The sequence below is a fragment of the Balaenoptera ricei genome, chromosome 1, assembly GCF_028023285.1.
Source record: "Balaenoptera ricei isolate mBalRic1 chromosome 1, mBalRic1.hap2, whole genome shotgun sequence".
Lineage (NCBI taxonomy): Eukaryota > Metazoa > Chordata > Mammalia > Artiodactyla > Balaenopteridae > Balaenoptera > Balaenoptera ricei.
In genome coordinates, this window is record NC_082639.1 from 168586584 (window position 1) to 168600326 (window position 13743).

Here is a 13743-nt window from a genome sequence, read left to right on the forward strand (position 1 = left end):
TCCCTCAGTGATCTTATTGACTGCCATAGCTTCAGCCATCTCTGTGTTGACGACTCCCGGACATATGTCTCCAGTCCAGGTCTTTCTCCAGTGCTCAAAACTAGAATTTGTAGCTCTGGCTCACATTGGCATTTCATACCAGCATTTCAAACACATTATCTTCCCCACAAATATGGAATATAAAGGAACAGATGCAAGAAATACTAGCATATCAGTACGGAAAATTTGACAGAACCTCCTAAGGGACCAATTACAGAAAGGTAGGGAGAAGAATCAAAGATAAAACTAAGATGTCAAGTCTTCAAGACCAAGAGAATGATGGTACCAATAACCAAATTAAGGAAGTCACAAGGAATAAATTATTGTGGAGGAAATCTGTTTTAGGTGTTGAAGGAACAGTAAAATGTCAGATGAGCTGTGTTGAAGGCACTTGAGATGTATTATGAGAGGAAAGAGGGTGCAGTCTGCTGGAGATGCTGCAGACCTACCGGGGTTCGAATCCATATGTACTTACTGGCCTTTTGACTCCGAGTAAGCCAGAAATGATTTCTAACTCTTGTATAATGTGGCACTGTTAAATTACACTTGATAAATTACTTTTGGCACTATCAATTACAAAGGGAGAAAATTAAAAAATTTTAAAAATTTAATTTGGATATTTTGTGCAATTAAATTTTAAGGATTGCTTCATATGTGTTATTTGGATACACGCCTAAAACCACACACACATACCCACATACACTGACTTGTACTGTTTCCATTGACTTTTAACTTTTCCTTCAGGGATGAAGAATTTTCTGTGAGTTCAGTCTTGGCTTCTGATGTTATTCATGCAAGTCGAAAAGACATACCCTGTATATTTAGAGTAAGTATGTGTGCTGTAATTTGATCACTGAATTATTCGCTTTTCATGAGTATACGTTTTGCCTTTCTATATAGATCACAAACTTATTTGGAATAGAACCAAATCTTATAGACAATTTGTGCTAAGTAAATATTTAATTAGTAAAAGACCAATAGAAAGCATGAATAGGGCTTCCCTGGTGGCGCAGCAGTTAAGAATCCTCCTGCCAGTGCAGGGGACACGGGTTCGAGCCCTGGTCCAGGAAGATCCTACATGCCACGTAGCAACATAGCCTGTGTGCCACAACTACTGAGCCTGCACTCTAGAGCCCGTGAGCCACAACTACTGAGCCCATGTGCCACAACTACTGAAGTCCGCGCGCCTAGAGCCTGTGCTCCACAACAAGAGAAGCCCCCGCAATGAGAAGCCTGTGCACCGCAATGAAGCGTAACCCCGGCTCGCTGCAACTAGAGAAAGCCTGCGCGCAGCAATGAAGACCCAACACAGCCAAAAATAAAATAAATTTAAAAAAAAAAGAAAGAAAGCATGAATATATGGCTTCTAAAATAGATTCCCTCTTGGATAATATTTTTGAGTCACAATTCAATTTTCAGATAACCACTACAACATGAAAAAATGAATAAGCATGAGATTTCTCAATTTTTTAAAAAATAGAAGTTTCTTTAAGATCTCATTTAAAAAGTTAGTATGTTTCAGTTCTATTGCTTTGTAATAACCACTCCAAAACTTAGTGGCTTAAGCCAACAGTGATTTATTTTTCACCATTCTGTGGGTCAGTTCTTCAGGTATAAAGTTCTGGTGTCAACTGGGGTCTCTCATGTGACTGCATTCAGCTCATTTGGAGCAGGAATATCCAAAATGACCTTACTCTCACATCTGGGGCCTTGGTGCTGGCTGTTCGCCTTGGTACTTGGCTGTTCACTGGGCCACCTCAGTTCTCTGTATGAACTCTCCCCACGTGGTCTCTAATCATCCACTAGTCTGGCTGAGCTCTCCGTGACCGACTTCCAAGAGAGCAGAGGAAGCTGCCAGGCCTTTTAAGGACTAGGCTCAAAACAGGCATAATAACCCCTCTCCATTCTGTTGGCCAAAGCAAGTCATGAGGTCAGTCCGGATTTAAGAGAAGGGGAAATAGACTGCATTTCTTGATAAGAAGAGTGGGATTCCATAGAAGAATTGTTGGTAGCCATCTTTGGAGGCTGTCTAATACAGGGCCATCTCGAGTTGGTGAATTAAGGTAATAGAGGTTAATAAAAAGGACTGTTGCCTTAATGGTATGCCTATATGCTTTGTATTTGTCTATGAATCTTGTATATGAGGAAGGTCAGACAAAGACCATACTTAGTCTTTCAGTTCCTAGACCAACAACTATTCTCTCACCAGTACCAAGGGAGCCTACAGAGGCCCACTTATCTTAACTGATTCTAATTGTGGGATTTTATTGTCACTGCTGCTTAAATTACTTCTTTTTTTTTTTTTTTTTTTATATTAATTTATTTATTTAGCTGCGCCGTGTGTTAGTTGCAGCACGGGGGGCTTTTAGCTGCACCATGTGGGATCTAGTTCCCTGATCAGGGATCGAACCCAGGCCCCCTGCACTGGGCGTGTGGAGTCCCAGCCACTGGACCACCAGGGAAGTCCCAAATTACTTTTAGTAAAGGATCCATATATACATAATTTAATTCTGTTCTGATTATAGTGTCATTGTATAATTATAACCCTTCATTTAAATACTAGCTCAAGTGATCTGGTCTTCCCTGAGATGAGTTATTGTTATGAAGTAACAGAGAATCTTAAGTACTTCTGAGTATTTTTGACTTTTTTAAAACAAGTTGAAAATCAGTATAGTGTAGTGCTCACAAGCGTGGACACAGGATTCCAGTCTAGTTGTGTGTCCTTGGAGAAATTAATTTCTCTGCATCACAGTTTTTTTCATATATAAAATCAATATAATAACAATACCTACCTTGTAAAGATGTTGATGGAGTTAAATGAGTTAATACTTACAAAGTGCTTTGATCTGTGCCCAGTGCCCAGTAATTACTCAATAAAAATGTCAGTTGCTGTTGTTATATGACTGTGTGTAATGGATTTTTTAGTGATAGTATTCTGGCACTTTGCAGCAAAGAAAATACAAATGACACTAACATTTAGAATGGTATCTTCTACCTTTGTCATGAATTATAATGCTAAAACTATTCTTCTGATTATGAATAGCTAAACTCTGTTAAAGTTATCACTTAATGAATGCTCATTTTGTTGGCTAGTGCTAAGCAAACTAGCATCCGTATAAAACTGGCTTAAAAGGTATCTGTTTGCTGATATCATGAATTTTGATTAAATTGTTCTAGGTCACAGCTTCCCAGCTCTCAGCGTCTAATAACAAATGTTCAATCCTGATGCTAGCAGATAGTGAGAATGAGAAGAGTAAATGGGTGGGAGTGCTGAGTGAATTGCACAAGATTTTGAAGAAAAACAAATTCAGAGACCGCTCAGTGTATGTTCCCAAAGAGGCTTATGACAGCACTCTTCCCCTCATTAAAACGACCCAGGCAGCTGCAATCATAGGTATGAATTCATAACATTTATCTTGTTATAATTGTTTACTAATATACCCTGTCAGCAGGGACTGGTTTTCATCTAGGAATCCCGGTGTCTAACATGGTATTTGTTATATCACAGATGCTCAGTAAATGTTTATTGAATAAATGAGACCATATTAGAACTTTCTTTTTCAGTAAACAAGAATAAATACACTTTTCAAATGTGTTTTCTTCTGAAAAAGCAACAATGCTAAAGATTAACCTATTAACGAATCGATTTTCCGCTTGTGTGACTTAGGAAAAGTTGTTTAAAACATAAGCTGTTTCATAAAGCATCAGTTTCCTATGTAAAATGTAGGTACTAATTACCTTGCAGAGGGTTACTGTGAAGTTTAAATAAGACGGAATGTGTAACACAGAGTGCTCCATATATAATATGCCCTCAAAAATGGCAGCTTTTCTGTCTGGAGGTTTCAATTTTCACCATATTCTTACGTACACTGCCCACTCTTTTGTTACTTTCTAGTAAATAATGAAAAGTTTGATGAGTAGGGTTCAAATGCCTTTCACAATTTTTCCCTCCCCAAACAAGAAATGGAACTGGACACAGGGTGCTAACAAACTAGGGGGTTTTTTCTTTCACCTTTTATTGAATAAACATTTATATCTTTTTATAAGCATTGATATAAATTATTTTCTAATGATTGTTCTATTAAAAAAAGACACGAGATAATATTTACCACAGTAATCCGAAAGGAAATTTAATAGTGCAAATTGTTATTGCTATTTTTTAATTACTTATTTTATTTATTTGGTTTTTTGTACCAAATTTCTTTTGTTATCTGTTTTATTCTATGAATTTACATAGTTTCTACCTAATAAAAATACTTCATATTTATGTCTTATATAGATCATGAAAGAATAGCTTTGGGGAATGAAGAAGGGTTATTTGTTGTGCATGTCACCAAAGATGGTAAGAGAAAATTATTTTGGAGAAAATATTATTGATAAGAGTATTCTAACCTACAGATTCTGAATTCTAAAAAGAGCAGGATTTGCTCTTATTTATTCTGTAATTGAAATTTTCCAGGCCTAATTGGATACGTTTATAAGTCAAAAGATAATTTTTTAATTTTTATAATCCATCTGAGTTCTAAAACTTCCATGTGCATTATCTTTCTTGTGTCATTTTATTTACAGTTCTGCTGTATGAACTCAGATTGCATTTCTAAAGATGGTACATGAAAGAAAAATGCAACTTGATTTTTTTCATAGTTCTAACAGTACTAGAAGCGGTAACAGTCATTAAAATGTGTTTGTTGTTGGGGTCTTTTATCCCACAGTTTAACACAACAGATTTCTTTTTAGGGAGAGATTAAATACTGGGTGAAATAAAAAGGAACCCATTTAACTTAGCATTCTTGAATACAGTGTTCTAAGTTCTGTCTTTATATCAAGTTAGATCATGGGAAAACAATGCATTTAAACTTCATTAATTTGTTACCCAAAGAAATACCTTTAGTGAAACATGAGTTACTCAGTTTTTAAAAATAGTAACCCCGTGGTAAACTTCCCTAGGATTTGGTGAGAGTAAAGAGGTTTTTCTTAAAGATCTGGCATGCTTTATCACATAGGAACGCTTTGCCTTGGCTGCCAGAAATCTCAGTGCTAAATTTAATACCTTACTATAGATAGGTTAAATTATCTTATAATGGGTGTAATTATCTTCACCTTTCTCCATATGATTTCTGATCTCTCATTTTTTCTGTGTGTGTATCTATGTCTTTATTATAAGTTGACATATTCTTTTGAGTATAGTTGGGATATAATTAATAGGTAAACAAAACATTTTGCAGTTGATTTATTATTGTTTCTTTGCATAGAAATTATTAGAGTTGGTGACAATAAGAAGATTCATCAGATTGAACTCATTCCAAATGATCAACTTGTTGCTGTGATCTCAGGACGAAATCGTCATGTACGACTTTTTCCTATGTCAGCTTTGGATGGGCGAGAGACTGATTTTTATAAATTGGCAGAAACTAAAGGGTGTCAAACCATAACTTCTGGAAAAGTACGTCATGGAGCGCTTACATGCCTGTGTGTGGCTATGAAAAGGCAGATCCTCTGTTATGAACTATTTCAGAGCAAGACCCGTCACAGAAAATTTAAGGAAATTCAAGTCCCATGTAATGTCCAGTGGATGGCAATCTTCAGTGAACAACTCTGTGTGGGATTCCAGTCTGGATTTCTAAGATACCCCCTGAATGGAGAAGGAAGTCCATACAGTATGCTCCATTCAAATGACCATACACTCTCATTTATTGCACATCAACCAATGGATGCCATCTGTGCAGTTGAAATCTCCAGTAAAGAATATCTGCTGTGTTTTAACAGCATTGGGATATATACTGACTGTCAGGGCCGAAGATCTAGACAACAGGAATTGATGTGGCCAGCAAATCCTTCCTCTTGTTGTAAGATTCTCTTACTTTTCGCTGTCTTATCTTGCTGTTTCTTTCTTTTTCCTGCTACTTCATCTCCTTAAGGGTATTCATTGTTAATAACAGGTTGTTTTTTAAGTCATCTTTGAGGTTTTTCCTAAGCATCAAGTATGTTTTATTTAAAGTAACTAACCATATGTCGTTAAGACCTAGGCCAACAGGGTCAACATTAACAGGAACATAATTAAAGCTAATCTTCCTATGCAATATTTTACTTAGATAGATTTTTAACACATATTATTGTATTTTGAAATAACCCTAAGGAGGTATCTTCATGGTCCCCCCAAATACAGTGCTTGTGAGCACTAATAGCTCATAGGACTTATTCTAGAGAAGTGGTTACCTAGTGAATTATTTAATCAGTTATGTGAAGGTATAATGTAGCATTTGAAAAGTGTTATTCACTTTTACATTTTTATCTAGGTAGGTAGATACTTTCAAGAAACATTAAGATATTAATAAATTACTGAATACTTATTATGTGTCATTTTACTGTAAGAGATATAACATTGAGCAAAATAGACAGCCTTACCCTCACAGAGCATGAATGCAGTAGAATGGATTCCTGACAAAACAAGTTGCAGTAGAATATAAGTGCTCTGATAGCAGAAGTACAGGCATGTAGGAGGAATATCTAATCCAACACATTTTGTTTTTAGTGGAAGATACTTTGAGCATGTTTAAATGCCGAAGGGAAATAGTCACTAGGGAGCCAGGGAAAGGTTGATGACTATATGATAAATACAGGAAATAGAGTAAGATCCCCAAGAGGCCAAAAAGGATGGAAGTCAGAATATAGGGGAAAGGATTTGGAACAGGAGGAGTAAAACCTCTTTCACTGCAACAAGATAGGAGGAATGGTGGGTATGAGTATAGTCAAGTTTAAAAGTTCAATATAAGAAAGTTTAGGAGAGCCATATATATTTATTACAGAAAAATTAGAAAATCTAGATAAAAAGAACAAAAGAAAAATACTTCTACCTACCCAGACTTAAATATTCTTGATGTTTTGTTTCTTCTGAAATTTATACTCTTATCTATGACATCATATTTAGAATGAATACTAGTCAGAAAATAATTCAAAGTATTATGTGAATTGTACAGTGTTAATTGGAATTAGAATAAGAATTAGAATATCTGGCTTTTATGAATAGCTCTGCCAAAAATTTAATTCATGACCTTAGCTTAGGTAAATCATGTAATCTTTCTTTGCTTGTGTCACCATTTATTGATGTTCATTCTTTCAGTAAGTATATATTGAGTATCTCCTGTGCCAGATGCTTTATCATACTTTCATAAATGTGACCATAACTCTTACCTGAAGATTTCTCTACTTCGTAAGTTGTTTCACTGTCAAGAGCTTAACTACTTTAGGAATCAGTTATTTAAAGTGTAATGAAATTCCTTTATAGAACTAGTATGGGGCAAGGGAATAATATACCCTTGGTGTTAACAGGCTCCTTCTGTGTTATAATGGCCTTAAAACCTCTTCATTTATGATTTATGGGGTTTTTAACTTCAAAAAGGTATTGATGTGGCTACTATATGCTAACAATAGGATTTTGGTGGGATTCCACTCTACAGTTCTTTAGCATAGATCTTTCCAAATGTTTTGGGTTTAGCAGTTAAAAGTAACCAGCCAGCTCTTCTCTCCTTCCCATCTCCCAGGTTACAATGCACCGTATCTCTCAGTGTATAGTGAAAATGCAGTTGATATCTTTGATGTGAACTCCATGGAATGGATTCAGACTCTCCCACTCAAAAAGGTAATTTAACATTAAAAAATGGGCTAAGTGAACAAATGATTATAAGTGAAACACTAATATGAATATTTAGCTATTTTTCACTAGTTTAGCATTTTCTGTCACATATAATAACATAATTGGTAATCTGGGACTTAGCTAAGAGTAGAAAACAAGAAAAATCAAGCTGGTTAATTTTACAGGTAGCTCAGCACCATATTATTTTTATTACATTTTGTTTCACTATATAACGTATGATTATTATAATAATGAACAACTAGAATATATTCTCCAACTTGAAAGGTCAGTGTTATCTTCCACTTTAGTTTAAGGAGCTCTGAAGGAGTATATTATTTGTAATTTTACTGTTTTTCACATAATGGTATGCAATTTTAATCCTGTGAGGACAAATTTCATGGGCTAGAAAAGTGATTAAAATTAGAACCAATGCTCTGTATAAGCATCTCATGATTAAAAAATAAGGGTTTCACACATTCCTAATAAAATATAATATTTTCCTTTAACATTTCCCTATGATATATAAAGAGAATTTTTACCATTAATAGAATGGCTGTTTTGCAAAAATGAAGAATAATAGTTTCATGTAAGTATATGCAGCGTGTGTCATTAGTTGCAGGGCAGGGTTTAGAGGAATAGGTAAAAGAAAGTAACCAAGATCTTATTTCAAAATCTGACCCAATTTTAAACCATAACAGCAGTGGGAAAAGCTCTTGTAAATACTGCCAAATTTTATAAAACAACTAAATATGGTCCTCGAGTTTATAAATTCGGGCTGGTTACAATTAGTTTTCCCTTTTATGTTTATCATGTGAATTTTGAAGTATATATAAAAGAATATATGATCTTTATGAAGCATAATAATAAACTGATCACTTATGAACTCACCTCCTAACTTAAGAGCCAGAACATTACCAATTTTACTGAATCTACTTGTGTATTTTTCCCTTATCCTGAGTATTGTGTTTATCATTCCCTTGCTTTTCTTAAAATACAGAATTTTTTGTATATTTAAATATTTCTAAACAATATATTGTTCAGTTTTGCTTGTGTTTGAGATAATAAAATTTTATGTTGTATATCATCTTTTGCCTTGCTATCTTCATGTATTTACTGTTTCTAAGATTCATCCATGTTACATGTACTATATATATATGTACACACACATATATATATTTCATTGCTTTTCACTACTGTAAAATATTCTGTTGGGTGAATAGATCACAATTTATTTGTCTGATTAGCAGACATGTGAATTATTTCCCAGCTTTCTGCTATTATGAACGTTGCTGTAGAAGTCATATATGTCTTCAGGTGTGTATGTGCAGGAGTTTCTTTTAAGTCATATGGCTAGGAACGAAATTGATGGGACATGGAGAATGCATGTGTTCAACTTTACAAGATAGTGTCAAATTATTTTCCAACGTAATTGTACCAGTTGACACTCCCATCATCAGTATATAAGAGTTCTTAATGACCCATGCCGTTGTCAGAATTCATAATTTTATAACCATTTATTTATGGTTATAAAGTGATATCTCATTGAAGTGTTCACTTGCATGTCCCCAATTAACAGTGTTGCTGATAATCTTTCGTATGTTTATTCATCGTTCATATTTCCTCTTCTGTGAAATACCTGGTCATGTTTTTTGCTCATTTTCCTGTTTGGTTGGTCATCTTTTGATTTATTGAAATTATTCATATATTGTAGATACTGGTTTAGTGATGGGTGTGGTGAATCTTTTCCCTGTTTGTGACCTGTTAATTTTTATAGTGTATTTTGTGAACGTTTGCTGTTATTGCTTGAAAATTCATTGTTATAAAGTGTAATGTAATATCATTCTTATCCTTTTTACGTTTATCTTTCTTTTCTTAAGAAGCTCTTTCCTACCTCAAGGTCATAAAGATAGGATCTTTATTTTCTTTCAAAAGTTTGAAAGTTTTGCCTACTGTGTTTATGTCTCTATTCCATTTAGAATTGATTTTTTGTGTATGGTGTGAAGTAGGGATTCAGTTTCATTTGTTCCATATAGATACCCAGTTGCTCCATCACCATTTATTGACAGTCTCTCCTTTCCCCAGTGATGTACAATTTCATCTCTGTCATGTGTGTACATTTAGTTCAAATAAGATTCATAAGGTATCTGTATGAATATCTTAGTGTCATCGTCTGGTACTAATGGCTTTAAAAAGTCAAATTTAAGGTTTAAATGTATTTCTGCTTTTCTTTTTTTGCCCACAATATTCTTCCTTTAAAATGTTATCATTATAACTGTGTTTGTTCAAGTTAGATAATTTTATACCTTTCTAGTCAGAATTGTTGATTTCCTTCCTGAAGAGGAAGGATAAATTAAAGGTCTTAATAGTGTGTGCTTTATAAATATCTCAAAAGTTTTATGATTTAATTTTTGAATTTTGTTGAAATACTAATTTTATTTTTTATTATTTTAGGTTCGACCCTTAAACAGTGAAGGATCATTAAATCTTTTAGGGTTGGAGACGATTAGATTAATATATTTCAAAAATAAGATGGCAGGTAAGAAAATACACATTAGTAGGAGAGCTTCATAGAAGTATTCTCACTAATCTGACTGCTGAAGAAAATAAGTGGCAGAGCCACTTAAACTCAGGTGTATCTTACTCCAAAGTCTGTGAAGTTGACCACTATCAACTTCAATACAACTTCAATACATACTATCAATATATTGAGATAAACTACTAGACAAAAAGTCGTTCTGTTCAGGCTCACATAGCTGTATAGGCAAAATATTTGATTCTGACCTACCTTGTTATTTTTCTGTGGAGTACTGAGGTAAACAGAAAAAGTATAACTGAATATATCTTCTGTACTTTTAATACTGTAGAACCTAGCCAAAATTTGTAGCACTAAAATTATGAAAACTCATCCAGAGTTCCGTTTTGGGACTATTGGAATACATCTTCTGCCAATGCATAGGGCTTAGAACTTTTGAAGTGCTAATGACAACATGGGCAACAGAAGCAGGGACAAGAGGAAAGTCACCAGAGGGCCCAGAGTCAGGAGAGGGAATGGGAACCTGGGTGCTATGGACAGGACAAGGGCAGCATCCAAAGTAGTGAAGTGAGTCCTGGCCAGGGAGACTGCACACATCTAATTAGGTTGATTGCCAGAGAGTGCCTCTGAACAGTTAAAATCTCACTTTTAACAGATATTATTATAATGATATAAGTTATTCTCATGTCTTAGCAACAAATTTCTCCGTAACAGAGGTATTCATAAATTTATGATCTTTTCTGGTGGATCTAGTTAATGAAGATGTAATTATGGTACATTATGTATTTAGAATAATAATTTGACTTAAATGTAAGTAAAAACATTGGCATTAAGAAAACACATTAAAATGTTTATAATAGTTATCTCTGGGTAGTAGGATTATTATATTCCTTAATGCTTTTCTTTTTTCCCCCATATTCTTCCAATAAATTTGTATAGTCTATCCAAAAAAAAATACCGTCAAAAGTTTGTCATTTTTGTTTTGTTTGTTTTTAAGTACTAAGATACAGACAAATTTCTTGGCTTCAGATTTGATGCTCTGGTATATCCTCTTGGCACTGGAGGCTTCTTGGTATACAGACTGGTGACTGTAGGAAAAGTCCTATGCTAAGAGGATATTGCAGTATGACTTGAGAAAGGATATTCAGGGATTAGACAAGATTAAATCCACCCTCTTCTCACTGTATGTAAGGATTGTAGAATGTGTCCATAACCCAATTTGTCTCTATAGGATAAAACCTATTCCAACTCATCTTTTTTTATGCTCTCATCTTTCTACTCTAGGCTAGGAGTAAAGGTGGAGCTTGGAGAAGGAAGACCTGACAAAATTTCAACATAGTTGTCTTATCCTTTGAAAAGGAAAGGAAATCCTATTTCCTGTCTTATCCTTTGAAAAGGAAAGGAAATTCTATTTCTCTGTCTTGTCTGTTTCTCTTTCATCTCTCAGGAGCCCAAAGTGCTCTTGCAGTCCGCTGGCTGTCCAGAATCTCCCGTTGCCACTGCAACTCACCAAGATCTGCTTCACCCTCATAATTCTCAAATTCCAACTCTCAAATTCTCATCTACTTTTAAAATTTTATCCTTTTAACATTTGCTGTTAGGAAAGCAATCTGATAAAGCTATTATTATGATACAAGGAGAATGTTGCTTTTTTTTTTTACTAATCATCTTGCTTTGGCTTGCCTTACAGGCTCCTTTGGCTTCTTCCTACTACATTTTTCTCACTTTAACTTTTTGGGTGTTATAAACGTCTAAAGATTGGCTTTTCTCTTTTTCCTTACCTTATTTAGAGAATGGAATTCATCATGTTGTATGGATACAGTTGTCTGTTTTAGAGGATGTTTACCATATCCCAGCATGTTTTGGGAGCCCATGACTAAGAGTTTTGTTTACTTCTAGGTATTAAAATTGAGATAGGTGGGCATTAGGTGACTAGGTGTACATAATTAAGTATCCCCTGAAGATTAGAAGAGTAGAAATAGCAATAAGATTCTTACTTTTAGTAAAGGAAGCCAGAGTAAACACAATTCCTTTCCTGTACTCCACATCTTGCAAATTGGATCTACAAAGGACATGTTTTAATATATAAAAAAAATTTTAACTTATCATTTTCATGGATAATTTACCATTTATGCCTGATGACTGTGCAGGTCAACAATAAGAGCTTTTTAACACCCTAAGCCATTGAAACCAATACTGGGAAGGAGGGAGAAGATGGTGTAGAGATATTGGGGGTGGGGTGGCCAAAGTGATAGGACACCAAAGCAACTACATTTTCCTTTTTTTCTTCTAGTAAAATTGTACCATTTTATGTTTATAATCAAATAAAAGTGAAAATATACTCTGTAAGCTATATTTAATTTCAGCATATATTTGTTTACATATATTTCGTTGAAAATTATTACTTATGTACTATGATTTATCAACACAACTTTAAAAAATCAGAATTGCATATACTTGTATAATTGATTGATGTTTGTACTGTCTTAGAGATTAATGGATGAAAAGCATCTTAGCACTTTAAAGAACATCATTGTTCTTTGTTTTTTTGTTTTTTTTTAACAGAAGGGGATGAACTGGTAGTTCCTGAAACATCAGATAATAGTCGGAAACAAATGGTTAGAAATATTAACAATAAGAGGCGTTATTCCTTCAGAGTTCCAGAAGAGGAAAGGATGCAACAAAGGAGGTAGATATTTAATTCATACTCATCTAAAGATGCCTATAGCATCAGAAGGACTATTTGGTAATAATACTGTATTTGATTTGGAAGGAAAATTTGATCTCTGAAAGTCTGTCGTCATCATCTATGGTGTTAAAAACTGCAATAATGAATGTATTTCTCAGTGTAATTTTAACTAATACTTTCCCAATTGTGAGTGTGTACTAGATTAAAGTACCATATTTTGATTCATTTCTCTATGTATATGGAATAGTTACAATTTTTAGAATGTGGGCTTTTATAAACATAGAACATACCTGTGCAGATTAACTATTCTCATGACCAAACAGAAATAGGCTTGTAGTATTTCCAGTTACATATAAAAACATTTCTAATATATTAGCAATTATTTAAGAAGATGTCCATAAAATGTTCAGAATTATCTGTAAAATAGAGTAGAGCTTCTTTGATATTTAAACACTAAAATAACCCTCTCTGTTTTCCCACCAAAAATCATAAGATCTTTTTTAAAATGTAAAACAAAATCTTCTAAGTAAATGTTTAACTTAGTATATTCTATTATTTTAATTCTATCCTTATTAACATGATTTCACCGTTTATTTTTATGAAACGTAATTTTTCTCTAAAAGTGTCTAGATTGGTCATGGAATAAAAGCGTTTAAACAGGTGTTTTCTCTTACAGGGAGATGCTGCGAGATCCAGAAATGAGAAATAAATTAATTTCCAACCCAACTAATTTTAACCACATAGCACACATGGGTCCGGGAGATGGAATACAGATTCTAAAAGACCTGCCCATGGTAAGAGAAATGAAGAGTGAATGTGAATATAAATGGGGTTAAGACTAAGTTGGAG

At 34.1% G+C, this 13743-nt stretch overlaps 1 protein-coding gene across 13 annotated transcripts in view; it reads left to right on the forward strand.

Moving 5' to 3' along the window:
• LOC132375919 (serine/threonine-protein kinase MRCK alpha) overlaps positions 1-13743 on the forward strand; it is a 319426-nt gene that overhangs the window by 288253 nt on the left and 17430 nt on the right. For all 13 annotated transcript variants that reach the window (XM_059941356.1, XM_059941262.1, XM_059941244.1 and 10 more), the window contains 8 exons: positions 784-865; positions 3217-3433; positions 4319-4381; positions 5292-5885; positions 7581-7678; positions 10124-10208; positions 12771-12894; positions 13571-13688. In XM_059941356.1, the coding sequence (XP_059797339.1) occupies positions 784-865; positions 3217-3433; positions 4319-4381; positions 5292-5885; positions 7581-7678; positions 10124-10208; positions 12771-12894; positions 13571-13688 (1381 nt within the window). The remainder of the gene's footprint in view (positions 1-783; positions 866-3216; positions 3434-4318; positions 4382-5291; positions 5886-7580; positions 7679-10123; positions 10209-12770; positions 12895-13570; positions 13689-13743) is intronic.